The sequence below is a fragment of the Microtus ochrogaster genome, chromosome 24 (genome assembly GCF_000317375.1).
Source record: "Microtus ochrogaster isolate Prairie Vole_2 chromosome 24, MicOch1.0, whole genome shotgun sequence".
Taxonomy (NCBI): domain Eukaryota; kingdom Metazoa; phylum Chordata; class Mammalia; order Rodentia; family Cricetidae; genus Microtus; species Microtus ochrogaster.
In genome coordinates this window covers 28685244-28712501 of record NC_022024.1, presented here as the reverse complement: position 1 = coordinate 28712501, position 27258 = coordinate 28685244, and the positions used below count along the sequence as shown (strand labels likewise).

General features: G+C 47.3%; 2 protein-coding genes across 2 annotated transcripts in view; one reads left to right on the top strand and one right to left on the bottom strand.

The window, feature by feature from the left end:
• The window catches only part of Amdhd1 (amidohydrolase domain containing 1), a 14364-nt gene extending 11688 nt beyond the window's left edge, over positions 1-2676 (bottom strand). The window contains exons 1-3 of the mRNA XM_005358158.3: positions 2520-2676; positions 998-1104; positions 139-203 (exon numbers count right to left, since the gene is read on the bottom strand). Of these exons, the coding sequence (XP_005358215.1) occupies positions 139-203; positions 998-1104; positions 2520-2656 (309 nt within the window). The 5' untranslated portion in view covers positions 2657-2676. The remainder of the gene's footprint in view (positions 1-138; positions 204-997; positions 1105-2519) is intronic.
• Positions 2677-3365: 689 nt separating this feature from the next.
• The window catches only part of Ccdc38 (coiled-coil domain containing 38), a 46277-nt gene continuing 22384 nt past the window's right edge, over positions 3366-27258 (top strand). Inside the window, exons 1-9 of the mRNA XM_005358157.3 lie at positions 3366-3454; positions 9763-9813; positions 11672-11772; positions 13020-13185; positions 14589-14653; positions 20543-20706; positions 20818-20898; positions 25249-25400; positions 26159-26254. Coding sequence (XP_005358214.1) covers positions 9777-9813; positions 11672-11772; positions 13020-13185; positions 14589-14653; positions 20543-20706; positions 20818-20898; positions 25249-25400; positions 26159-26254 — 862 coding nt within the window. The 5' untranslated portion in view covers positions 3366-3454; positions 9763-9776. The remainder of the gene's footprint in view (positions 3455-9762; positions 9814-11671; positions 11773-13019; positions 13186-14588; positions 14654-20542; positions 20707-20817; positions 20899-25248; positions 25401-26158; positions 26255-27258) is intronic.

Genomic DNA, 27258 nt, shown 5'->3' with positions numbered 1-27258 from the left:
GTCATTTGTGTTCTTCAGTGAGCCAAGGAAAGACATCCATTAAGAAGCCATGCAGCATGGGCTGACCCCTTATTCAGTCATTAGAGGGGGGAAGCTGTTTGTGCTTTCTTGGGTTGCTGTCATTCATTTTGCAGTTACCTTCATGGCAAACTCATGGACCCTTTCGCCAGCCCACACAGGATGTGTGTGCGCGTCCACCAGTCCTGCAACCAAAGTTGAGAAACGGGAGATGCTTAGCAGTGACTGACTGTATCATGGTGCTCTAACTGCATGGTGGTGGCCGTCCCGCTTGGAGGCGGGTGAGCGTGCAAGATTTTGTGAGGTTCCCTCTACGTGGCTGATCTAGAAAGTTCTAGTAGAGGAGGGTAAGTCATCACCATGCAACGTCCCTCAGAGATAACCAGCCCGCTTGCTCGGTAACTGTGCTCACCCCAAACAGACCTTGAAGCTATGGTGGCAAAACTATTAATTGAGCAAAACTGAGAACAAGGACTAGAAAATACACACTGTACTACTTTGAGAAGGAACTATGAGGAAGGTGCAAGGAGCTTCAAGAAATACTTAAAGGGAATCTGTAATCACTTTTCGGGCATGCAACATGAAATCACACTGGCAAAGCAGAACTTCAATTCTTGGAGCCCCAACATTTTGAACGCTATGGTTAAGGCTCTTTTAAAAAAAAAACAAAAAACAAAAAAAACAAAAAACAAAAAACAAAAAACAAAAAAACCAATCGTCTTCCTTTTTGCTGTCCTAGAACCACTGTTCATTTCTTTCCAGAGTTTTTTTTTTCTTTTTCTTTTTCTTTTTTTTTTTTTTGGTTTTTCGAGACAGGGTTTCTCTGTGGCTTTGGAGCCTGTCCTGGAACTAGCTCTGTAGACCAGGCTGGTCTCGAACTCCCAGAGATCCGCCTGCCTCTGCCTCTGCCTCCCGAGTGCTGGGATTACAGGCGTGTGCCACCACCGCCCCAGAGTTTTCTGAAAAAGAGCTTCAGCACCTGGTAAGACGCATTTCCCAGAGCAGTCAATTCTTTCTTCAAAAGTTTCTCCGGAAAACTGTCTCTGGATAACGTCCGCAGGGCCAATAGCTTTTATAAGTCCATCCCTGGGAGGGGAAAAAAAAAATCAAGAAACAGTTACTGAGTTTGGGGAAATTTTCCTGAAAAAATCTGATTAATGTTTTAAACATGCTTTTGGATGCCATGTTAGCCAGCGTTTACTGTATTTCCCTCTTGACCTGGGTTTTTAGGAAAGAGATGGTCGCTACAGTAAAGACAAACTGCAAACCACGTGGAGAAGAGACTGCTATTTCTTCTCTAAGATCAGCGTTCAGTTCCCTACAGGACTCGATCCCCAAATGACGCCGGAACACACGACTCCTCTCTCAGGGGCATGCCCAGTTGGCACAAAGCTACATTAACTGCAAGTTGGGGGCAAACAGTTTGCGAAAAAGGGTCCTGCAGAAAGCATACTGCGTCAGGGGTGCTTTTGTGTTTTAAATGAGCTCAGCCCTCAGGTGGAGGTTTCTGTCTGCCTTAGCTTGTCTAGGAGGATTCTGGGATCACTGGGTTCTTGTCCCAACCACGCTAACCACAAGCTCGCCACCTTCTAAGAATCTGGGCTGTCATTCATCGTAGGTTCCCAGTGTCATGTTGGAACAAAACACACACATCCAACCGCATAGTTGTTACAGGAAGCGAGAAATCATCTTCCAAAGGTGTTGTTGGGTTTTTGCTGCTGCTCTTCCATCAAACATTCTTAGCTGAATTTTGAGATTTTACTGTGGGGGGGGGGACCCAAAACTACAAAATAATACGCACCCATTCCTTCTCTTTAAAAGGTGTGATATTTGTGCATTTTTCTTTGCTTCAGAAAACAACGAAAAGCGGTATCTAAACTACATGCGAGCATTAGTTCCCTGACGCAGGGGTTGATAGATTTTGCAGGTCAATGGGTGCGTGTGCGTGGGTGTGTGTGCGTGTGTGTGTGTGTGTGTGTGTGTGTGTGTGTTGATACAGGGTCTCATTCGGCTGTCGTGAAACTCACTCTGCAAATCAGGCTGGCTTTGAATTACCTGCCGCTGCCTCCAGAGTGCTGGTTTTGAAGGCATGAGCCTAGCTGCTATACCCAACTACATAATGGACCCCACAGGTGCTTACTGAAGGGAGGGGGAAGAAGGATGTGATGTTACTGTTATCTAAAAGTATTAATTAATTAATTCTTATTTACTTTCTGAGACACGGTCTCCTGCGCAAACTCCACACGCAGCCAAGGATGGCCTTGAACTACTGACCTGTGTCCCGAGTGTTGGGATTACAGACCAGAGCCAATATCCTGAGTTTTAGGGAGAAAAAGACTACAAAATCTTCTAGAAGAGGTAGAGCAAACTCTCCAAGTCAAACAGGACATTAGAAGCTATGGTGGCATCGATGATCAGCGGTGGAAGATGCTCTGAAGGTGTTTTGTTGGAGAAAGAACTCCTAGCTCCGGGACCCCACCCGGCCTGTGCCCGATACTCACGAGCCTACCACCAGGCTGGCACCCTCCAGCACGGCCAGGCTGCGCAGCGCTGGCCCGGTCAGGAAGCGCTCGCCACGGGCGCACACCAGCACCACTTGCCGCGCGTTCTCCAGCAGGAGGCGGTGGCCAGTAGCCATGGTCGTCCTAACTGCTAGCCGGGTGCAGAAGACAAGAGTGCCCGGCCAGCGGCGGCTCCCTGGAGGGGCGGGGCAGCGCGGGGCGGGAGCTCGTTACCAGCCTGGTGACAGTGACAGCAGTGTCAACAAGAAAAGCTCATAGTAATAAACCTTATGGTGGACGCCAGTCCTTTCAAGTCTGCTTTGCAGGTTTTAGGTGAAGGAGGTAAAAATTATATTCATTCTCCAACCCCTAACGTTTGGATCAAAGAACTGAAATCTAGCCACCGGGAGAAATCAAGTTGGACCAGGTAGATGCAGTGGCCAGGCGATTAGGGCGCTCACAGGGGACGACAGTGAGGGAAAACTGCCCAGGGACCTGGTGTGTGTGTGTGTGTGTGTGTGTGTGTGTGTGTGTGTGTGTGTGTGTGTGTGTGTTAGAGGAAGACAGAGATACACAGAGACAGAAACACATTGTTATGCGGGAGCATGGATCCGAACTGCGGTGGGACCGCAGGAGCAGACGAGCGTGGGCGAGCTGTGCCCGCGAGGCGACAGGGGCACGGGGCGAAGGGCTGACGGTGCCCGAGCAGGTCCTGCGTCCTCGCGGCCGTCCAAGCAGGGCTGCGGGTGCCGCGCACTGTTCGGTTGGCCAGCTCGACTCTAGGGTCCTGCTACCAGGCGGTCCCCAAGATGAAGGGGACCTGGGGCAGCGAAGGATGGAGCTGAGACGCGGGGTCTTGGTTTGGCGCCTCTGTCTGCTTTGTCCCTACAGCCTTCGTGAAGTATAGGTCTCAACTGTGATCCAAACCCGTTGAGGTAAAATCAGATTTGAACTGGGTGTCTGCCACATCCACTCCACCCTCACCCACTCCACCCGAGTCTGGTAGCCTCTACACACGCTGCGCTCAAGGTTGTGGAAAGCATCCGTTTTTTTTTTAATTTATTTATTATGTATATAGTGTTCTGGGCACCAGATCTCATTATAGATGGGTGTGAGCCATCATGTGGTTGCTGGGAATTGAACTCAGGACCTCCGGAACAGCAATCAGTTCTCCTAACCTCTGAGCCATCTCTCCAGCCCTCCGGTTTGTTTGAGAAAGGCTGGCAGGTACTTTTGAATCAGATTTGTTCCGATTCGCTTTTTAAAAATATTTTCTTTTTTTTATTATAATTACATTATTTCCCCTTTCCCCTCCCTCTTTCCAAACCGCCCTTGTTCCCTTTCAAATTCATGACCTCTTTTATCTTCTTGTTACATCCATATGTGGTGTGTGTATTTCTAAATACATAAATACACCCTGCTTAGTCTGTATAATGTTACTTGTATGTATATGTTTTGGGGACTTTTTCCTCTTTCTTTTTTTTTTTTTTTTTTTTTTTCGAGACAGGGTTTCTCTGTGGTTTTGGAGCTTGTCCTGGAACTAGCTCTTGTAGACCAGGCTGGTCTCGAACTCAGAGAGACCCGCCTGCCTCTGCCTCCCGAGTCTGGGATTAAAGGCGTGCGCCACCACTGCCTGGCTCCTCTTTCTTTTTCTGAGACAAAGTCTCACACTATGTAATCCTGGCTGTCCTGGAGCTTTCTATGTAAACCATGATCTTCTAACTCAGAGATCCAATTGTCTCTGGCCACCCATCCCCCCACACACACACACACACCAGGGCTGGGATTAAAGGCATATACCACCAGACTTCTTTTATTTGGTTTCTATGGTACATTTCAAGCAAAGACGGGAATGTGACTTCCATGCTCAGCAAACACGACAATAGAAAGAAAGGGGAAAAAAATGACAGAAAGCTATACCATGAAAACAGGCTTATTCTGCAAAACACAAAGGTTGATTTGGGGTCACCTTAAATCCACTATAAAGCAGTCAGCAAAGTGTCTTTACATGAGCAAGTTAGTAGTCAATCTCCTTTAGCTCCACCCCATGTCCTATAATAAAAGGGAGATGGGGTAGAAAACACAAAAAGAAGTTAGAAAATAGGGAGACAATGTGAGTGGAAGGTCCAAAGGCTACTCATGAAGTAGAAACACAACCACAAGCACTCACGATGAAAAAAAAATAGAAATTAGCCATCTTTAATCCCAGTACTCAGAAGGCAGAGGAAGGCAGAACTCTGGAGTTTGAGGATAGCCTGGTCTACATAGTCTGACACTATCTAAAAAGAAAAAGAAAGAAAGAGAGAGAGAGAGAGAGAGAGAGAGAGAGAGAGAGAGAGAGAGAGAGAGAGAAAGAAAGAAAGGAAGAAAGAAAAGGGGGAGAAAAATAGAAATAATGGAGAGAAACATCGTCACTTATGCATAGGGAATTACTGAATTTTTATATTGTAAAATTTCTGCCAACTTGTTGCATTTGGCAGACAAACCACACTGGCAGATATAAGCCATTCCAGATACAAAGGAAGGGTTCAAATTGGGGTTCAACAAATGTGCCTTGCTCCTACTTCTGTTATTTTTCGTCTGAGCTGACCTCAGGAAATCTGTTTAAAATTTTTCCCCAGGCGCGGTTTTCTTAGCCTTAGGTAGGCACACCTGTTTCTAGCTTGTGGGTTTCCTTGGCCTTCAGATAAAATGTAAGTCACTTGGGCCAGCACTCACCTATAAATGAGTTGTGGACATTTTCGTTGTTGCTAGTGGATTTTAACGCTGTTTGCCTTGATTGTCAGTGAAGGATTGGACTTCAGGCTATAGTACAGTTTCTCCCCTGGCTTCACAGAGTGTACCATGTACTGCGTTTATTGTGGCTTGTGCATTGCTGGGACGCGTTAAAAGAAATTATACAACTTTTCCACGGGTATTTATGTCAAGGGGTCTCTTGAATGTATCTGATTAACCATCGAAGGAGGCATCACCTGAGAGGGACTTGCAAACATGGGTTTGCAGACACGGGAAGCTTAAGGATCAAAAAAGCTGAGCATTAGAGAGACCCAGATGCTAAGAGCCCTTTACTGTTCTTCTAAAGGGGCCAAGTTCAGTCCCCAGTGCCCTCATCAGTCCGCCTGCCACTACACGTAACTCCAGCTCCAGGGGATCTGACACCCTCTACAGACACTGCGCTTGTGTACACTACACACACATGCACACACACACACACACACACACACACACACGCACGCACGCACGCGTGCGCGCCATTTAAAACTATTTTGAAAGCTCCAAAAATCTTAGTACTGAGCAGCAACCCCATAACGCTGACTTTCCGAAGTTGCTCTCACACCACCTGACACACATGGGGACTCCCTTCCTCTAGCCTTTCTTCCACCTGACCCCTGACCCTTAGTTAAGCGTTTCAGTTTGCCAGAGGGGCTATCAGAAACGTCACCAGAAAAGTCCATCCACACACACAAGCACCAGCCTGACGCCAGCGGGGCGAAGAGGTCAGGCTGACAGGCATTTCCTCATCTTTCTGCCCCAGTTCTGACCTAATTAAAAGAGGCAACCCGGGAGAGTAGGCCAAGGACCTGTGGGTCCCTGGCCTCTGGGCAAACAATGAACTGCTGGCTCAGGTAGAGCCACACCATTCAAGGTCACAGTTCACAGCTTTTCCTCTTAGTATTTGCCCAAGGTGGGTGGGGAGAAACCTGGAAAGGTATTGGGTCAGGGAGAGTTGATCTGATCCTTATATGATTGTGGGGGAGACACACACAGTGTGTGTCTGGGTACGTATGTGTGTATATATGCTGATACCTATGCTTTAAAAGACAACCTATGTAATATGTATGCTCATCATGCACTAAGGGGATCTGAAAATTCCTTTTCACTGGGTTATAGGCATAGAGTTATGAAATCTCAATGCAGGCTTGCTTCCAGCAGTGAGTGTCTGGTAATGAACGCTCTGGCTAATTGTATTTGAAATTAGTCTAGAACTCTATGGTTGGACCTATGAAACTCACTTCCCGAGAGTCTTAAAAGTAGAGGATCTGCACGTGGATTTGCACTGCCCGTCCAACCGGGCTTCAGGGACGTCACTCAAGGTGTCTCACAAAGGCCTGTTGTCAGACAGGGTGTTGGCAGAGACAGACCTGGACAATTATCTACATTGGAGGACACATGAGGGAGTCATCAGTTCCCACTCACCTCCCGTGCTGTGTAAGAGCCGTCATGTAAAAGGATCTACGCGGAAGGAAGGGACTTGGGGCTAGTTCCAGGCTTAGGTTTAAGAGTCCTTCTGGAGTCAGACCTCCCGGCCCCTGGGGCTGTGGTTTCCCCCTGTGCTTTTCCGCTGTCCTTAGGAGGCTGTTCATCCAAGAATAAGAATGTGACTGTGTGGGATTGTGTGCCGGAGGAGTGGGAGGAGTGACTGGATAAGCCAGCGTGGTGCTCCTTTGAATACCAGTATATCAAGTCCCTGTGTCCCTTGGGTGCCCCGATGGATGCCTTGAACGGACCGCGCTCCCAACAGAAGCTCTGCACTGCCCAGTTGCCCCTGCCCCAATCCTCTCTGTCTCCCTCTGTTCGTGGCCTCGGCTCTCTGTTTGACACGCTACATCTGTGCCACCAGCGAGGCCGCTAGGTGCTTGTAAAAGATACCTAGAATTCTCGTGCTTCTACTACCTTCCCAAGGGACCCTGCTGACTCCTAAGAATTCTCTGTGTGAATTCAGCCGAATTTTATGGTTCCTCCTTAGCTCAGCAGTCAGAGTGAGACACTGATCAATTCCCCATTTGTTTCTCAGGGTAAAAAACTTGCCCATGCTTCATAACCTAGAACTTTGCTTCCTTGTTTCTCCCTGGCCTCATCTATCCATCGTCCCTTCGTCCCTTTGCTTGCTGTGTCCAAGTACCACGGACCTCCTTACACACACACACACACACACACACACACACACATCAGACACACCCGCCATCTTCTTAGGATATTTTTCTCCATGTGCACACGTGTATGTGAGCCTTCGTTCGCTACCACGGACTGGAAGCGTTAACTTGTGAACCCCGTAAGGACGCCACTGTTATTGTCCCTTTTCAGTGGTGGGGAGGTTGGTGAGTGTCAGAAGACCCCACGTTCTTCATCGGCTCACCTGTACCACCTCTAAAGGATGATGGCCCCTCATCCCACTCCCCAGCTGTAAGCGGCGGGAAGCTCTGAGCTCTTGGTGTTTTTCAGCCTTTGGAGCCGTGGTTCTCAACCTTCCCAAGGCCACGGCCCCTTAATATACTTCCTCGTGTTGTGGTGATCCCCAACCATACAACTGTTTTCATTGCTACTTCATAACTGTAATTTTGCTGCTGCTATGAATCATGCTTCCCGATGGTCTTAGGTGACCCCTGTGACAGGGTTCCTTGACCCTGTCAAGGGGTCGCGACCCACAGGTTGAGGACCGCTGCATTAGAAGTCGGCTGTGACCTGAAGACATGCATTTCCAAGCATTTGCTTTCCAGGGCAGTCAGTTCCCTCGGCACAGAACTTTCGTTCAGCTACCATGGTTTTTCTTTTTACACAGGACATTGCCCCGTTCCTGGGTGGAGCTGATTGGGTTTCTTCTACCTCCCTTTGTTCTTCCTCAGACCCCCTTAGTCATTCAGGAAAAAAAAATCCGAAGGAAAGGCAGGTGCTTTGGGGCTTCCAAAAACCCATCAATTTGCCGTCAATTTTCCTGTATTTATGTGAGATTTAAATATATATATCATTAGCATGTTATTAATCTCCACAACTGAGCTGCTTTCTCAATTTTTTTTTGTTTTCACTTTTTATTTTATAATTTTATTTTTTGGCAATTCTTTGACAGCTGAAGTAAGTGCCTCTCACCCAGCCTCACCCCGAGCCTGGCCCGAGTAGAAGGAGAGAGTGGTAAATCCGTTGCTACAGACTCTGCCTCACCGGTGTTAGGGTACCCAGACACTACACACAGTTTTCTCCACCCACACCATCCCTACACCTTGGAAGCATATTGGTTGGTTGGTTGGTTGATTGGTTGGTTGGTTGGTTGGTTGGTTGGTTAGTTGGTTGGTTGATTGGTTGGTTGGTTGGTTGGTGATTGGTTGGTTGGTTGGTTGGTTGATTGGTTGGTTGATTGGTTGGTTGATTGGTTGGTTGGGTGATTGATTTTGCGTGTGCACCTGTGTGGAAGTCGGAGGGCAACCTGTGGGACTCACCTCTGTCCTGTCCTATCGTTCCTGGGATTCGAACTCCAGTTGTCCAGCTTGCTGAAAAGCGTCTTTATCTTTTCAGTCATCCCAACTGCCCTATTTTCTTTTTGACTTAACAATAAGGGGTGCCAAGTCAAGAGTGACCCCAACATCATGCTAAAGATCACGTGACCGTTTAGCTTATGGTGAGCCACAGCTATTCCAAGTCATTTTTTTAAAAGATTTATTTATTAAGTATATAACATTCTGCCTTCATGTATGCCCGCACACCAGAGGAGGGCGCCAGATCTCAGTACATATGGTTGTGAGCCACCATGTGGTTGCTGGGAGTTGAACTCAGGACCTCTGGAAGAGCAGGCAATGCTCTTAACCACTGAGCCGTCTCTCCAGCCCCTCCAAGTTATTAAATGGTACCAAACACACACTCTGGCGCATATGGCGTTTTTGCTCTCGGGGTTGGTTATTTTCAGGAGCGTGAATTCCTAGAACTGGAATTGCTGGGCACAGGAGTCTGTGTGGTCATGGTTTTAGAAGCCAGGAAAGTTGCTGAGAAGCTGCTGGCAGCTGAATTTAGTCACGTCTATGCAGTGTATACAGGTTTTGTTTTGTTTTGCTTTGTTTTTAAAAAATTGTCTTTGCTTTTCAGGTTGGAGGAATGGATCAGTCATTAAAAGGATAGGCTCACAACCAAAATGTCGCAATATTTCTTTTGTTTTTAAGTGTGTGTGTGTGTGTGTGTGTATGAGCACACGCGTGCATGCGTGCCTATAAATGAAGGTGCCTAAAGAGGCCAGAAAACGGCACTGGAGCCTGTGACACTGAAGCTACAGGCGGTTGTAAATCGCCCAACATGGATGCTGAGATCCCAATTCAATTCTTCTGAAAGAGCGGTTCAAGCTCTCAGTGGATGAGCTGTGGGTCCAGCCCCTATAGACAGACCATTTATGACTTTATTCTGGGTATATACATTTTAGGTGGAGTCTATTCGCTTGAGTCTGAAGGGTTTCTAAATGGTGTATTTCGTTTTCTTTGGACAGGACCAGGAGACAAAATGACATCCCAGTTTTTTGAGACATCGAGTACTGGAGGTAAGAATCAAGCAATCAATGTGTTCTCGCTATATGCCTGGTACTGTTGGGCTCTGTGCTGGCCAGAGAGCAAGGGAGAAAGCTACAGGCCAGCATAAGAAAAAAAAAAAAAAAAAGGATTTGTACGTGCTGCTGAAAAGTTTTGGTCAGAGCTAGGGTTACTTGTATTATAAAACCCCTTACTTAGCTGGGCGGTGGTGGCGCACGCCTTTAATCCCAGCACTCGGGAGGCAGAGGCAGGTGGATCTCTGTAAGTTCGAGACCAGCCTGGTCTACAAGAGCTAGTTCCAGGACAGGCTCCAAAACCACAGAGAAACCCTGTCTCAAAAAAAAAATAAATAAATAAATAAAACCCCTTACTTGTTATGTGTATTTTTTATCTGTTACCCCCCCCCCTCACGCCTATCAATTCAACTCAGTGTAAGGGCAGAGTCTTTATTTTGTTCACTAGTGTGTGTTGTGTGGTGCATAGCAGAGACCCTTCAGGGGTATTTGTTGAATGAATGACTGAATTAGAACCAGGTAAGCAGAAAGGGAACAAACAAAGAAGGGAACAAGTCTGCGTGTCACAGACAGACTCGTAGTCCCCAAATACGCACAGGTTACATTCCTTGGAACCTGTGAATATGTTACTTTGCTTGATAAAAAAGAAACTTTTAAAATGTGGTCAAGTTAAGGAGCTTGACTTGGGAAGAATATTCTGGATTATCTAATGGGTCTGGGATAACCCAAAAGTCTGCACAGGAGGGAGGCAGGTGTGTCTTAGACCTGGAAGGCAGTTTGACAGTGGAACCCGAGGGTGGATGAAGGCGCGGCAAGCCAGAGCGTATAGGCAGAAGACATAAACAGACCTAGAGCCTGCCGAGACACCCACCCCCTTGTAGCTCGTTGTTAGGGGTCTTATTTTAGGCTCCCCCTCTCTAGAATTCCCAACTAAGGGGTTTTGTTGTCCTGCCACGGCCTCCACAGGACACTAACAGTCAAGCCCCGCAAGACTGTTTGTTAGCCATGACGTGGCTCTTCAGAGCAGCCTGGAGGAAAACACAGCTGAGCTTGGAGTAACCTGGGTGCAGCGAATGCCTCAGATGCCTAAGTGCAAGCTGTAGATCCAAGGTTCACGTTGCTCTGTAGCCTGCAGTAGGATTGGGCAGGAGGCTAAGGGTGGATTCTAGTGGACATTGCAGGTACGGTGTTATTCAGGGTGCAGTTTTAATCTCGCCCCCAAAGATCAGTCTACCCAGACCCTGAAAATAGGAACATGTTTTCAAAAAGAAAAGGAAAATAAACAAAAGAAAACATCGTGGATTTATGGTCCATCTCAAATGTCATTTATGGTGATGCAAGCCTTTAATCCCCGCACTTGGGTGGGAGAGGCAGGCAGGTCTCTATGAATCTGATATTAGCCTGGTCTATATGGTGAGTTCTACAATAGCCAGGGGCTGCATTGATAGACTGTCTCAAAAATCAAAATGGTGCCCCCCCCCCAAAATGCAACTAGTAGTCTTATAGGAGACCAGAGAGGAAGAGTATGTGGGTGGCCTAAACCTAACCTGCCAATTACTTTCCTCTGAGCATTCAAATTAGTATCATCAGGTCCATTGGGTATCTGGGATCCATCCTTGCTCTGTGGTAGGGGACACAGGATGGGCTCAGGCAAGCTCATGGTCTTTGATCCAGAATACAGCATCAGTGGGAAGGCCAGAGCAGGATGCAGCTGCGCTCCACCTTCTCAGAGACCCCTGTGTCCCATTTCCCTATCCCAGCAGGTGGGAGACTTAATAAGCCTACTTATTAGATGAGCTAACAAATCCTTCCTTCCCTCCCTCACCTCCTTCTCCCTCTCTTTCTCTACTTCCAGATAGAATAAAAGATGATGCAATCAGAAAGGAACGACCCTACAAGATCTTTTTCAAAGATCTCTTCCTTTTCAAAGAAAATGAGGTGGCCGCGAAGAAAAAGGTAAGGTCCCACAAAGGTTAGGGTCACGTGCTTTGAGCCATAGTTCTTAGCAGTTTGTGTGGGTTAAGACACGGTCTTAGGGCCGGGCTGGGTGACGCATGTCACTTGAGAGGCAGAGGCAGGCGGATCTCTGTGAGTTTGAGGCCAGCCTGGTCCATAAAGTGGGTTATAGGACAATTAGGACTTAAAAAAAGATATTGATGTTCCTGGTATGTGGTCATCTGGACCATTCTGGGAAGACTGGGCATGCAGAGGACAGGGGTAAGCAGGGACCTTCAGAGATCGCCACCTAGTGGGGGAAGGCAGCTACGCCGGTACCCGCTAGAGGGACAGGCAGGGTCCCCCCTACTTCACAGGTCTGACACACACACACACACTTTGCATATTATTACATTTCTGAAACCGGGACTAGCCTGCACAGATGGCATGTCGTGCATCATTGGCCAGACACAAAATAAAAGTGCGTCTCACCACGGGTGACACCTTAGAACTGACAGACAGGTCACAGCATCAGAGACGGGTAAAGGAGACGGAGCAGTCTGCCCTGTTGAGAAAAGAGAGGACGGGAGAGGGAGAGGCAGAGAAGTCACTGTAGTGACAGGAGTCGAGTCCTTAGGAATGACCCCAAAGGTGTCAAAGCAGTTATGGATAAACAAGTCTATACGTGCTTCGGGGAGAGTCGAGAGAAGGGGTGGAGAGGGGAAGAGGATCGTTTTTAGAGTAATTTGAAGTGAAGTTTAATCAGCAGTGAGCCTGAGGTTCACCTTTTCTTCCCAAGGGTCACTGGTTAAAGGACCCTCCTAACCCTACATGAAATGAGTAATCTAGAAACACTGCAGTATGTTCATCTGGTCTGGCTTTTCTCCAGGTGTTGGCGAGCCTTTGTTGAGCGTAACATACTATTAAACTGAAAGAACCTGAAGGAAATCCAAGGGGTGGGCTCTCACCACCTCCGGTGGAGCTCAGTCCCCTCTTGTGTTTCCAGTCTCGATAAGCTAACCTCTTGGGATTTCCCTGGAAAGACGTTTTCCTGTCTCGGAGGTAGTTTATTGAAGGCCCCGCCTTTCAAACACGGTCTTCCTTGTCTCCACCTAACAAGGAAAGGGACGCCGTGCTCACGGCTTCCAGGGCAGCTCCCAGGCGGCCTAAAGCCAAATGTCTTGGCTGTTTGCCTACGATCCCGATCGTAACAATGTAGTGCTTTTTGCCGTACCAAAGCTCCTTCTGCACTTTTGCGCCTTGGGCAGGAAAGACTCATGAGCCGCAGCATGAAAATCCACCAGAAGACGACGTTTTCATCTCGCATGAAGAGCCGCTCGCACCTCAGCCAGCTGACGTTCTACGCGGAAGGAGGCAGCGGCTCCTACGAAGACCTGGGGCTAGACCCTACTCTTATTCTCAGACTGACAGAAGGTAAGTCCACGCTACTTTTTTTTTTTTTTATTTTTCGAGACAGGGTTTCTCTGTGGTTTTGGAGCCTGTCCTGGAACTAGCTCTTATAGACCAGGCTGGTCTCGAACTCACAGAAGGTCCACGCTACTCTTCTCTTCGCTTTAAAAAGCGTGCGTCATCGGTTGGGGAGATTTACTGGTGGTTGAGAGACAGCAAGCTATTTCGAGATAAGACCGCCAGAGGGCGCATCACGGACACTGTTTGTTTGATGGGGAGATATGGATGGAGATAGGGTTCCTCTGTGTGACCCTGGATGTTCTGAAGTTCACTCTGTAGACCAGGCTGGCCTCAGACTCAGAGATCCTCCCCTGCCTCTGCTGGAATTAAGAGCATGTGCCACCACTGACCTGCCGACACAGCTGTTCTTAAAGCCAAAAAGAAAGTGTTTATTGCTGGCCTGCAGCTGCATGGGGGAACTTGCCCAAAGCAGATGAAAATGGCTCAATGAGGTTGAGGCACCCCAAATCTCTAAGCAAATGCAGAGTTCGAGTCCAAGCCTGCCTGACTCCATTGGCTACCTCCCAATGGATATTGGCTAATGACTGTTATAATTAGTACTGCTTTTAGGATTGATTGCAAAAACGAAACGATTCATTCCAAGTGCGTTGTCTGAACAATAGCCGCTAATAGTTATCGAGAAACTACTGTGTGTTTTATATTCTGCGGCCCTGTTTCCTTTTCCCAATGCCGCTGTGGGAAAGAGGGATGTTCTTACAGGGGCCACCCTGTGCTTTCATAACAAATACAAGCCACGTTGAAATTTCAGGGGCCTCCAATCCCAGAGGTTTACTTCTCGGTCGCTTTCCCTTTGGGTCCCGGCCAAAGAAACGGTCGCTGTCTAGAATATCTCAGGGGCTGCAACTCAGGGCTCCGTGAAGCTTCTTCTTGGAAGCCACATAGCTCCATGCCTGTTTCATGGCCAGAACACGGGAATGACCATGAGCTGAGGGTAGAAAAACAGTTTTCACACAGACGAGGAAACTGAGGCACAAAGAGAGAGCAGGCTTACTCTTCTCTCCCAGTTAGAGGTAGGAACCAGGGCACCTTTGGAGAGACGTAGCCCTCAGGGCGGTACAGACCCATTGCCTGTTTAGGCAGTATTTTCTGTCTATGTCGTTAGCGAGAGACTTCATTCTGTACCAGATTCCGTCAGTTTCACACATGTTTAAAATCCCTAACCAGCCCTCCGAACTGTTCGAAGATACACAATAAGGGGTAGCCATTCTTGCGGCAGCTCTGGAGTGCCAGGGAAACCCTACTGTCTGGATGCACAGCATATATGATGACTTGGCCAGCTCGCGTTCTGTGCGGTACCGCTGAGAGCTAGCCAACTAAACGTATGTCTGTTTCCATGTTCTCTCCAGGCGCGGACAGAAAGAGGACTGTGCACGAGTTTATTAATGACCAGAGAGACAGATTTCTACTGGAGGTATTAAATGTAACATTTTTCTCCTGTTAACCAGGAGGCTTCTTGCATAGTCTTGTCAGATACTTAGCCTGGCGCTGTGTTTTTCCATAACATGTTCTAAATCTATTATTGGCTGAACAGAGTGGCTCGTTCCTACGCTTATTTTCCTGAACAATATTTATTGAGTATTTATTATGTGCTAGGTCATTACCAAACTCCCTCCCATTGGAGAACTTATATTTAAACAATCTATACTAGTAACTCAGGAAGTGGATTGTATTTCTAGAGGACATTGGGCCCCATTAGCTCTTTTTCCCTTTAGTCCGAGAATAGCCCCAATAGCCCTCAAGAAGCCTATTTGACTTAGAATTTTCTGATATTCGTGTTGACTATGATAGAAACCAGAACATTCTGGAATCTCCCAGCTGTCTCTATACCCACTCAATACCAGAGAGAAATGACTTGTTGCAACAAGGAAAGGAAATATTAAAGTCAGCTGGAAGAGCCCCCACGAGGCAGGGTTTAGAAGCACGAGCAAAGGTGTTTGGTCAACCAGCCCCTCAGCTCTGTGGAGTCCACCTGTGGTACCAGCTGCAGCTGTAACAATAAACACACAGCCTAGCCAACCAGGGAAGATCTTGAAGCGTCTTATAAAATAACCGAGGGGTTTTTATCCTGTCATCAGTAACCTTGAACTGGAGCCCAGGTCACATGACAATAATATTCTTTATTAGTCATATATAAATGTTAATTTACCATGGATAGAGCGGAGACATTGTACCCACGACAGTCTGTTTCTGTTAAGGTCTTGGACGCTAATGAGTAAGGGAAAATATATCTGATCTTTCCTAATTTCATAGCACACATTTTGGGATACAGGGATGCTTTCCTATGAGACCAGCTTCAGTCAACAGAGCTCACATAAGCTATATCCTACGGCTGTGACGAGAACCCCACGCCTTTGTTTGCTAATATCAGTTCCTGCCTGGGATTTTGTCCTCAGTTTGAAACCTTGAGGATGGATCTAATGTCTTGGCTAGGTACCCGGAGATGGCACTTGGCAGTTTCTCTAGGATTTCAGTGTGGTTATAGTAAATGGGCTTTGTCCACTGCTCTGGCGGTTTTTTTTCTAACCCCCCCAAGCAGGTTGATAACATGTTCCCCAAGTGATAGAATAAAGTCAACTTATCGCTCAAACTGTTACTGGGGAAAAAAAAAAAAACTGACCTTGCCCAAGAAATGTCTGGCTCTGGTCTTGTTTTCTAGAAGGCAGGACCAATGTCACATCTCCTAAAGATGTCTTTAAGGTGAAGGTGGCCACGCCTACCAGTCTTAGGATGACCATGCCAGAAAAACCAACACTGTGGAGGTTTGGGGTCATACCGAGAGGTCTGGGGACTGAAGACAGGTCAGTCAATCAATCATGTCTGTGGAACGAAGCGTCATTGGAAACTCCAGCCAGTGAGGCTCAGTTGATTCCCTGGTTGGCTATAGCCATGTTTACTGTTACAGGTGCAGGAATGGAACCGGAGGCTGACTCCGTGGGGGAGGGGGTCCCCGAAGAAGCTTTGTATCTGGAGCATCTCTAAACCCGTGGTTCTCAGTATGCAGGTCACGACCCCTTGGGGTCACATGTCGGATATTTACATTACAATTCGCAACAGTAGCAAAACTGCAGTGATGAAGGAGCGGTGGCATAACTCTGTGGTTGGCAGTCACCCCAGCATGAGGAGCTGTGTTAAAGGGCCTCAGCATTAGGGGGGCTGAGAGGCACTGCTCTAAACCTTACCTCAGGGGGCTCTTCTTCTGACCCAGGGGTTTTGTGAGATGTCCCAGAAACCTGAGACTACTTGAGGGGCTCAAATTTGCTGTTGGTGTCAGTAGTGAGGGTGGACTTGGGGATGAGTAACTAAATTTCCAAAAACTGGATTGGCCCCATGGCATCTTGCCTTGTTCCTTTCATCCCCTTTTCTCTGCCCCCGCCCCTTCCTTTTTTTAAAAAATATTTATTTATTTATTATGTATACAATATTCTGTCTGTGTGTATGTCTGCAGGCCAGAAGAGGGCACCAGACCTCATTACAGATGGTTGTGAGCCACCATGTGGTTGCTAGGAATTGAACTCAGGACCTTTGGAAGAGCAGGCAATGCTCTTAACCTCTGAGCCATCTCTCCAGTGCCCCCCTTCCTTTTTAAAGGTTTTATTTGTGGCAGACTTAGGGTGTGGAAGCCTCATTTAGAATGTAAGTGCTCCTGTATTGTGATTTGTATACTATGATTTTATGTCAATAATTTGACATGGATGGAATGAATTTCTGCAAAGTTACAAGCTAACAAAGCTTATCCAAGGAGAACGTAGATAAACAGCTTCACAACATTATAAAAAGTGTGCTAGTTGGCAAAAGAAAGAAAAAAAACCCACATTCTCGGGCTAAGTGTACCAGACATTTTAAGAGAAAACCATTCTAATTTTACAGACCCCATTACATAAAATTGAGTAAGAAGGAGGCACATTCCCAGCACTCGGTATGACAAGAACGGGTGCACAGGATGGCCTAGTGGGCAAAGGCACATGCTCCAAGCCTGGTGACCTGAGCTCAGTATCTGAGACCTGCATGGAGGAAGGAGCAGCTTCTCCCAGTTGTCCTCTGACCCCCATGTGTCCCTGCCCCATGCACTTAAACTAACCAACTAACCAACTAAATATAATAAATGTTTAAAGAGGAAGGAAGGTAGAGGCAAGCACTCCAAGCAATTTTTAACAAATCCAATAATACGCAAAAAGGATAATCCATTATGGCTAATTGGGGCTTATCCTAAGCATGTAAAAGCAGCTTAACATTTGAAAATGGCTAAGTAAAATAAGTAGCAACAGATTAGAAATGAAAAGCCATGGAATCATCTCAACCAACGTGGAAAGAGCATTTGCCTATATCCAAAATTTATCCTTTTCAATAGCATGACTGTTATCCTCTGAGGCTTTCTCACAATGGATTTTGATAATGTCACACCCCCCCCCCCAACTCATTCCAGATCAGCGTTCACCCCCTTACTCCTCCACTTTCACCGTCTTTCCTTTTTTGCTTTAAACCTGTCGAGTCCGATTTGTTTTGCCCAACTGCTCTTGGATGTGGGGCCTGCCCTGGATATGGCTGACTGATCAAGAGTCACACCTTTAAAGAAGAATCCCTCTCCCTGGAGCTCTGGTCCTCCGTGCTGTGGTTGTGCGTTTGTTTGCATTTGCAAATGTCTTTTGTGCCTGTTGTCGCGATTGCTGGGAGTCCATAGGTGTGCTTTGCCGGTTGTGTCTGGAAAACACTGTGTTTTTGACATCATCTACACCGCTGGCTCTTACAATGTTTCTGCTCTTGCACGACGATCCCTCAGTATTGGGGAAATCGATGTCGTACAGATGTTCAATTCAAGGCTGAGAATTCCATAGTCTCGTTCTCAGCTTGTTGACCAGTTGTGGGTCTCCATGTCTATCCCCGTCTATTATAAGAAGTCACTTCTCTGATGACAGTTGAGAGGCGCACTGATCTCTGGGCATAGCAATATGACATTAGGACTTACGCTGGCTGCTTCCATGTGAACTTGACACACATGCTAGACTCATCCGAAAGGAGGGAGTCACAGAAAAAAATACCTCCATAAAATCTGGCTGTAGGTAAGCCTGTAGAGCATTTTCTTAATCAGTGATTGACGTGTGATTGGTGTGGGAAGGCCCAGCCTGTCTTGGGTGGGGCCACCCTCAGGCTGGTAGTCCTGGGTTTTATAAGAAAGCAGGCTGAGCTAGCCACGGGAAGCAAACCAGTAAGCAGCATCCTCCATGGCCTCTGCATCAGCTCCTGCCTCCTGGATTCTGCCCGGCTTGAGTTCCCGCTCTCACTGCTTTTAGTGATGAGCTGTTATGTGGAGGCATAACTGAAATAAATCCTTTCTCCCCAAGATGCTTTGGGCCATGATATTTCATCACCACAGTAGTAACCCTCACTGTCTTAGTTAGGGTTTTTATTGCTGTGGAGAGACACCATGACCACGGCAACTCTTATAAAAGAAATAGTTAATCGAGGGGGCTCTTTTACAGTTTCAGAGGTTCAGTCCATTACGATCATGAAGGGGAGCGTGGCGGCGTGCAGGCAGACATGGTGCTGGAGCTGAGAGTCCTATATCTTGACTCAGAGGCAACAGGAAGTCTACTGACTGTCACACTGAGTGAAGCTTGAGAAAAAGACTCTCAAAGCCCACCCCCACAGTGACACAGTGATGCCACACCCAGTCCAACAAAGCCACACCTCCTAATAGTGCCACTCCCTATGAGATCATGGGGGCCAATTATATTCAAACTATCACACTAAGACAGGAGTTGTTTTAATGCTATATCTACTTAACAGAATAATAGTAGTAACTTCTCCCCTAGGTCCTATCTAGTCACAAGTGCTTGACCCCAACAGCAGGGTTAAATAAGGATTCTTTACGCAGTGAAATAGACCTTAGGTCCAATCAGAAAGTGGTTGGTTACTCAAATAATATCCATGCCACTATTGCACTAGTAAGCATATCTTGCCAGGCTGGTCATTATTGTAGCTCCTAGGGTTCATAGCTGGATAAGAGTGGTGGTTGTTTCTCTCCTCTGCTGGCATGCATAGCTCTTTCCAACATTATGAAAGTTATCTAGAAGGGGTAAAACTTCCGGGTTTGTACCAGCTGAATTTCTCCATGGCGGTGTCTTCAGTGATACTATCTGTCTCAGTCAGGTTTCTACTGCTGTGATAAGACACCATGACCAAGAGAAAGGAAAGGGTTCCTTTCACCTTACTCGTCCAGGTAACTGTCCATCACTGAGACTGAGGGAAATTAGCTTGGGAACTGGGGCAAGAACGAGAGCAGAAGCCATGGAGGAGTGCTGCTTCCTGACTTGCTCCCCAAGACCTGCTCAGCATGTTCTTTCATACCATCCAGGACCACCTACGAGAGGTGACATCACTTACAGTCAGCTGGGTCTTCCCATGTCAATTATTAATCAAGAAAATGCTTCATAGGCTTGACCACAAGCCAATCTTAGGGAACCTTTTTTTTTTTTTTTCAATTGAAATTCCCTCCTCTCCGATAACTCTAGCTTGTCCCAAGTTGACAACAACCTAGCTAACACAGGGACTTAGTTCTGGAGGGTAACCAAGGGCAACAGCAATAGCCCATAATATTTGAGGGGGTCAGTGAGACCCCAGTGATCAACAACTCAAAAAGAGTAGCACACTCCTGGCGTTGGGCTTTTATTTTCTAACATGGGGTGTCTAGCGGGGGTATTAACACTTAAGGCCTTTGGAGGAAGTCATATTGAAACCTGCCACTGTAGAATCTTCCTACAATATATACATGCATACAAAGGGGAAGGGGGACAAGTCCATGTGGCATCAGATCTCATATGCTGCACTAAAAAAAAAAAAAAAAAAAAGGTAGTTGTCAAAATTCACACTTGAAAATCTAAACAGATCTCTCTGGGTTCGGTTGAATAACCCACACCGTCAAGCCAACTTGGAGAAATCCATCATTGCACCCCAAGTTGAAACTTACTTCTCCTGTCAGAGGAAAAGATGGGGGGCCTGGGAGCTATAGACAGCCTGGTTTCTTTGTGGCCCCAAATCCTGGGTAACAGATGGACCTATTCTTTGAAAAACACCTGTGTTTTGGCAGGTTGGGAGCAGCCATTTTAGAAGATCCTGACTGCCCGCAAAGCAATCTTCCAGCATGAGATAAAGTCCCAGCTCTGTGCACGTCATTATTACTTCTAAAGCAAGTGGCCATCTTGCAGCAGAACCCACTCCCTAGCCTTTTCAGAGGTTCTGTTGAAACCTATCGGTAACACGTGACGGAATGTTCTTGACCAGCTCTTGTTTTCGATATTCCTAGTACGCAGTGTCAACCAAGAAAAACACAATTCAAAGGTTTGAAAAGCTCATAGCCATGAAGGAAAATCAACTCAGGAAAGCCGAGAAAAAGCTCCAAGCTGACGCCATAGCCTTTGAAGAGTTCCTCCGTGAAAATGACCAGAGATCTGTAGACGCTCTTAAAACGTTAGTGTCTCCACCCTAGCCGCATCTCCCCCTCCCCCCAAGTCTTTGCTTGCTTCTTTCAGTTTTTCAGAAAAATAAATGAATAACTAATAGATGCGCGTTCCCTTTCAGGGCAGCACAAGAAACAATAAACAAACTCCAGATGACAACGGAGCTCAAGAAAGCAAGCATGGAAGTCCAGGCGATAAAGAGGTAAGAGGGGCCGCCTTTTCCTCAGCCCGTTCCCACGTCCTATCGTGACTTCTTGTGCCTGGCAAAGGCCAAGTGGGAATATTATCCCTTCCCCAGATATGAAATTCTTGGCTACGTCCCCAGCATTTGTTTTTCTTACTTTCCCGTGTCTAAATTGTGCCTTGCTATATTGCTCAGGCTGGGCTGGAACTTACTCTGTTGTTCCAGCAAACCTTAAATACCTTGCTTCAGCTTCCCAATCAGCCAGGATTTCAGGGGTAAACTACCAGAACCATTTAGATGACCCTATCCATATACATATATGTGTCCATTAATCTATCAATTAATATTAATGTGTGATTATATGACATTATATATTATATGCAATATATTCATTAATAAATAATACATAATTGTCCATTACCCTGTTCATCTGGTTCCATGAGGAACCTAAGCAGTGGCCAGGGTGCTCGTATAACTACTAGGCTCTGCATAGTGCCCATTTGGTTACACCTCTAAACAGCCTTGCCAGAGACCTTGCTCAGTGCCTGGGTCTCACCCTTCTAGAAGAGTAAACGAGATGACGGAGCAGACACATGGGTAGAACCAGCTAATGGGAGCCCCTTCCTTTTGTGGTAAGATGGTTCGAGAATGGAAAGTCTTTGAAAAGGAGAAAGGACTTTCTCTGGATACCTTTCCATCGAAGGCGTGCAATCCCAGCCAACGTTTACCGCACGATCTCTGTGACACTCTGGGAGGAGAAATGAGGGGCTCCCACCAGCTCCCAACTACTGAACATGAGGAATTGCGTGCTCACCCTTAGAGACCACGGACCACGGATGCGGGGCTGAAGGATGAAGGGTTGAGGCTGGGCGTTTGAGACGATGCAACCGTGAGAAGGGAACTAATGAAGCTCTAAATGAGGACGGTGGCTTGGGCCTTGCTGCTCTGTTTTCAACTCTGCGTGTGCATCTGTTTGAAACAAGACTGGAGTAGAGCAGTTCGAAGCTGGGGAAAGCAGGGAGCCCAAGACTCTAGGTAATGTTGGTGAAAGCATAGGCGTCTGTCAGACGTCTGTCATTGCTAGAAGGATACCAGCAATCTATTTCTTTTTCCCTAAGAGGGAAATAACAACATCTGTTGTTTAAAGATTTTCAGTTTATTTTTATTTTATGTGCTTTGCTGTTTTGCCTTGGGTGTCAGATCCCCTGGAACTGGAGTTCCAGACAGTCGTGAACTGCCTAGTGGGGGCTGGAAATCGAACCCAGGTCCTCTGGAAGAGTAGTCAGTGCTCTTAACCACTGAGCCATCTCTCCAGCCCCTGAAGATTTAGTTTTAATTAGGTGTTGTAGAAGTTTGAATATATGTGGCCCCCATAATCACACAGGGGGTGGCACTCTTTGGAGGTGTGTCACTGTGGGGTGGACTTTGAAGTTTCTTAATGCTTGATACCACCCAGTGTGTCAGTTGATTTTCTGTTGCCTGCAGGATGTAACAGCCAACTCAGCTCCGTCTCCACCCTCATGCCACCATGATCTCTGCTAGGATGATAACGGACTGAACCTCTGAAACTGTAAATGAGCCCTGTTAATTAAATGTTTTCTTTATAAGAGTTGCCATGGTCATGGTGTCTCTTCACTGCAATAAAAATCCAAAGTGAGACAGATGTGTGTTTGCGGATATGTGCACTAGTGCAAGCGTCTGCCAGGGTGGAGACGGAGACATTGGATCTCCCTGGCAGGTGTGAGCCACCCAACATAGGCACGAGGAATTAAACTTGGGACCTAACCCACAAGAGCTGTACGCATTCTTAATCTATGCTCCGTCGCTCTGGTTCCAAGGACACTGTACTGACTGGTCTCGTGTCTCAGCTGGACACAAGCTGGAGTCATCAGAGGAAGGAGCCTCAGCTGAGGAAATGCCTCCGTAACATCAGGTGTAAGGCGTGTTCTCAATTAGTGACCAATGGGGAGGGCCCAACCCATGGTAGGTGGTCCCATCCCCCGGGGCCAGTGGTCCTGGGTTGTATAAAAGAGCAGACGGAGCAAGCCAGGAAAAACAGACCAATAAGCAGCTCCTCGCCGTGGGTTCCTGCCTCCAGGCTCCAGCCCTGCTTGAGTTCCCGTTCCTCCAGTGATGGACTGTGATCTAGAAGCGTAAGTCAAATAAACCCTTTCCTCCCCAACTTGCTTTTTGGTCATGGTATTTTGTCACAGCAGTAGAAACCCTTACTAAGACTAATTTGGAGCAGCGTAGTGGGGTATTGCTGCGACAGACCTGACCATGGTTTTGTTGTTGTTTTGGGGTTTTTTGTTTTGTTTTTGGAGGATTTGGAAAAGACTTTGGAATTTAGGATTAGAAAAGTCATTGAGTGTTGAGACCTCAGTGGGGTGTTCCGTGGGAGCTGGACAGAGAAGAACATTGAGAGCAGTGCAGACAACGGAGGCCTGGCCTGTGAAATTTCAGGGAGAAGTTTAAAGACTCTATCTGGGCCATTTGCTATTTTGAATTAAGATTCTATGGTTCCTGTTAGTGGGGGTTGAAGAATGAGCCGTGATTAACAAGACACCAGAAACTACTGAAGCAAATCATGTTACTGGGACCATTGCTGCTGCTCAGCAGGAGCTAAGAAATTAGCAGTAATCTTCTTAATAAGAAATTAAGAAGAGATATCAGCACCGGCGAGGTGAAATCCTCTGGGAGGTGTTTCCTGGGAGCAGAGAGGAGCTGTGTCCAGAGGCGGTCGTGATTGTACCTTGTGCTGGCAGCAGGACTTGATAATGTGTCCATGTCACCCAGGTGGCGCTGGTTTTGAAGGCATGAAGGGTTCACGGAGAGCAGCTGAGACAGGGCACCTGGAGAGGCTGGGAAAGGCCATTGTTGAAGGCCCAGGACTGAAGGGGTCGTGCAAAAAAGTTGAGGCTTAGCACCATGAAGAGAGCCTTCGAGAGGCTATTGGTGAATGTCCAGGCCAGCGGCAGCAGAAGACCTCAGGATTTTGGAGACGCCAGTAGGGTGGGATGATCACCACGAACGTTAGCAGCTCTGGAATGGAGCCAGCCAGATCCTAGAAGACAGCAGAGGGCGGGGCCGGAGAAATGACCCAAGCCGTTTGGCAGAGTCTAGAAGATCTGGAGTGAATCCTGGATAACTGAATATTGAGTTATTTATACTGCTGGAGTTCGGTTTTGCTTGGTTCAGATTGTGACGTTGCCCTGGTTCTTCCCTCTTGAAGGAAGGTATTTGATTTACTTTTGGTTTGTAAAGGAGCCCACTGGTTAAAGACTCGGACTTTTATTTAAGAGGTTGGGTATTGAAGTAGAATGGTACTGCGGGGAGCAGATGCGTCTCGCTGTCATGAGAAGCCTTATGCTACTAAAACATCTTAAATCCCATATTCAAGAAAGATTTCTAAAAAGAATCTAGAAAGAATATTTTAAAGAGACTAAAATTTTAATGTGGTTAAATTTGTAAAGATTGTGGGGGCTTTTAAAGCTATTTATGATTTTAATATGAGATCTTGGGGATGAACAAGAAAGGAAGGGGTTGTGGCTTAATAGTGATGCGTCTGTGAGTCAAGGTGACAAGCGGTCATTTGTTCTGGCTGGTTCTGTGTGTCAACTTGCCACAAGCTAGAGCCATCAGAGAGGAGGGAGCGTCACTTGCGGAAACACCTCCATAAGATCCAGCTGCAAGGCACTTTTTCAATTAGTGATCAGTGGGGGAGGCCCCAGTCCATGGTGTGGGTGGTGCTGTCCCTGGAATGGCAGTCCTGGCTGAGCAAGCCAGGGGAAGCAAGCCAGCAAAGCAGCATCCTCCGTGGCCTCTGCATCAGCTCCTGACTCCAGGATCCTGCCCTGTGTGAGTTCCTGTCCTGACTTCCTTCGTTGACGGACTACGATCTGGAGGTATAAGTCACATAAACCCTTCCCTCCCCAGCTTGCTATTTGGTCATGGTGTTTCGTCACAGCAACAGAAACCCTAGCTAAGACAGACCTGTTTTTAAATGCTGCGCTGAGTGTGCAAGAACGCGTGTCGGGTATTCTGCACACTGCTTCCGTGCGTCAGGCCTCTGTGAAATGGTAGGTCCCTTTCTTCCCCTCATACACCCAGTATTTTTCACCTTCCAGTTCCCCCATATGGCCCAAGCTCACTAGAATATGATGTTTCTGATGGAGACCAGCGGAGCTAGCCTGTCGCCCGCCCACTCCGAATGTGCGTGTCACTGGGCTGTTTCAGGCAAAGACCGGCCTCTGGGTTTCCTTCTGCTCAGATCTTTCAGAAGTGCAGCGTCTGTGGCTCTGTTTACAAGTTGTGCTGTTGTGCCAGCAAATAAATGATGGTGAAACCACATCCTTGTTTCTTTTGAAGTGAAATAGCGAAAACCGAATTCCTCCTCAAGGAGTACATGAAGTACGGGTTCTTCCTGCTGAAGTTGTCCCCGAAACACTGGCAAGCGCAGCAATCACAGAAAAGAGCCCAGGCGTCAAAGAGTAACCCCATCCTCCCAAGGATCTTGGAAAGTAAGCCCCGGATCTTAATTAAAGCTAAGCGAAACCCCTGATTCTAGAGTGTTCTGCCCGAAGTTTGTTATTTATTTCACAGTCAGAATTTAAAAGTCAAAACTTGGACAAGGATTCCTCCTATGTTTTTTTTAAGATTTGTTTATTGTTTTTATGTGGTGTTTGCCTGCATGTATGTCTGTGTGAGGGTGTCAGATCCCCTGGAACTGGAATCACAGCTGTGAGCTGCCATGTGGGTGCTGGGAATTGAACCCGTGTCCTCTGGAAGAGCAGCCAGTGCTCTTAACCACAGAGCCCCCTCATGTTGGGAGCAGTGAGACCCCAGATCCTGCATTTCTTGTAAACAACTTGATCTCACCTGATCTGAGTGCCTGCAGCTGCTCTGAGCACGAGACCTTCAGGAGTTCCTGATGGCAGGAGAGTGGTTTCTGGTGGGTTTGGCTGGGGCGTGGCTCTCTCTATATAATCTGCCCCTGAACACAATAAAGGGGGCATTCTTGGGGAATTCAAGGATGACCTGTGTCGCTGTCTCTGTGTGTGTGTTTGTGTCTCTTCTCCCCGTGTAGAGAGGGCTGTCCTCGCCCTCTGCCTTGTAAGATTGCAGAAGACGGGATACCCGTCTGGGATCCCCATCCTTGGAAGCTTTGATGGCAACTATGCCGTTACACAGAGGCAGGCAAAGCTTTTGCTCTTGGGAAGGTACCCCACCACTTCTATCTCCCACAAATACTCTTTCTCCTTTCCTTGTCCATTTCTAGAATTCTCGTTAAGTTCAAGTAAAAGAGATAGCGCCGACTCGGACAGGCTGTCTCTTTCCGATGAGCACGGTACAAGTACAAGAAAAACACGCCAAGGTAAGAGCTAAGGGCGGTGACGGCGCGGGCCAGAACCTCCAAAGTGAAGCTGTACTTAGAAGGGGGCGCTGCTGGAAAGTGGGGGTGGGGGAGTGATGCCCATATCACCCCTGATCCCGGAAAGCCAGCCGTTCTGTTCTTTGTGATGTTATCGCAAAGACATGTCCAAGTAGACAAGAATCTCATCCTAAATGTTCTCTTAGATAAGACCTCCCCCGCCCCTGGAGTCCCCAGCATAGGCATTAGGACCTAAAAGCTGGTAAACTATGCCAGGGCAAGGCGGAGCCGGAGGAAACTCTGGTGGAGGTCCTAGTGGTCCTGACATGCAAACTGGTTGTCCATCCTGGGTATCGGGCTGAAAGACTGATGGAACCATCTAGTAGCTGGTTCCCTCTGAAGGTTCCCTCGGGACAGAGGGGAGGGAGGATTGCTGTTCACTAGTAGAAACAGGGAACACATTTAGTCTCTTGGACTAAGAAATCCTCGGCAGGAAGCAGACTCAGCTTAGTGACGGGTCCTCGCCATCCTGTCACTCCGTGGGGTGTGAGTCAGGATTTAAGGGCGACAGCAGCCATCACACCAGGTGGAAGGGGTGTCCCTTGCCGAGCTCGCTCTTAGAACTCCAGGCAGAAAACAGGTTCCACGCGGGCAAACATGAAGTAGTGCCAGAGTCCTGGTGTGCGAGATATGAGTGTGGTGTGTCAGAGAAATGTGTGCTTCTAATGCGTTGGGAGCTGGAGGCAGAGAAGGCTTCTGGATTGTTCCTAACCAGAACAGTGTGAGAACATTCAAAACTGAAAAATGCGTTTGACCTGTGATCACTTTTAGTAGGTTCCTGTTACTAAAACGACTATCCTGGGTTTCTTTGGTGTTATAAAGGGTTAATCTTAAGGCAGTTATGTAATGTGATTTTTTTTTTTTTTTTTTTTTTGGTTTTTCGAGACAGGGTTTCTCTGTGGCTTTGGAGCCTGTCCTGGCACTAGCTCTTGTAGATCAGGCTGGTC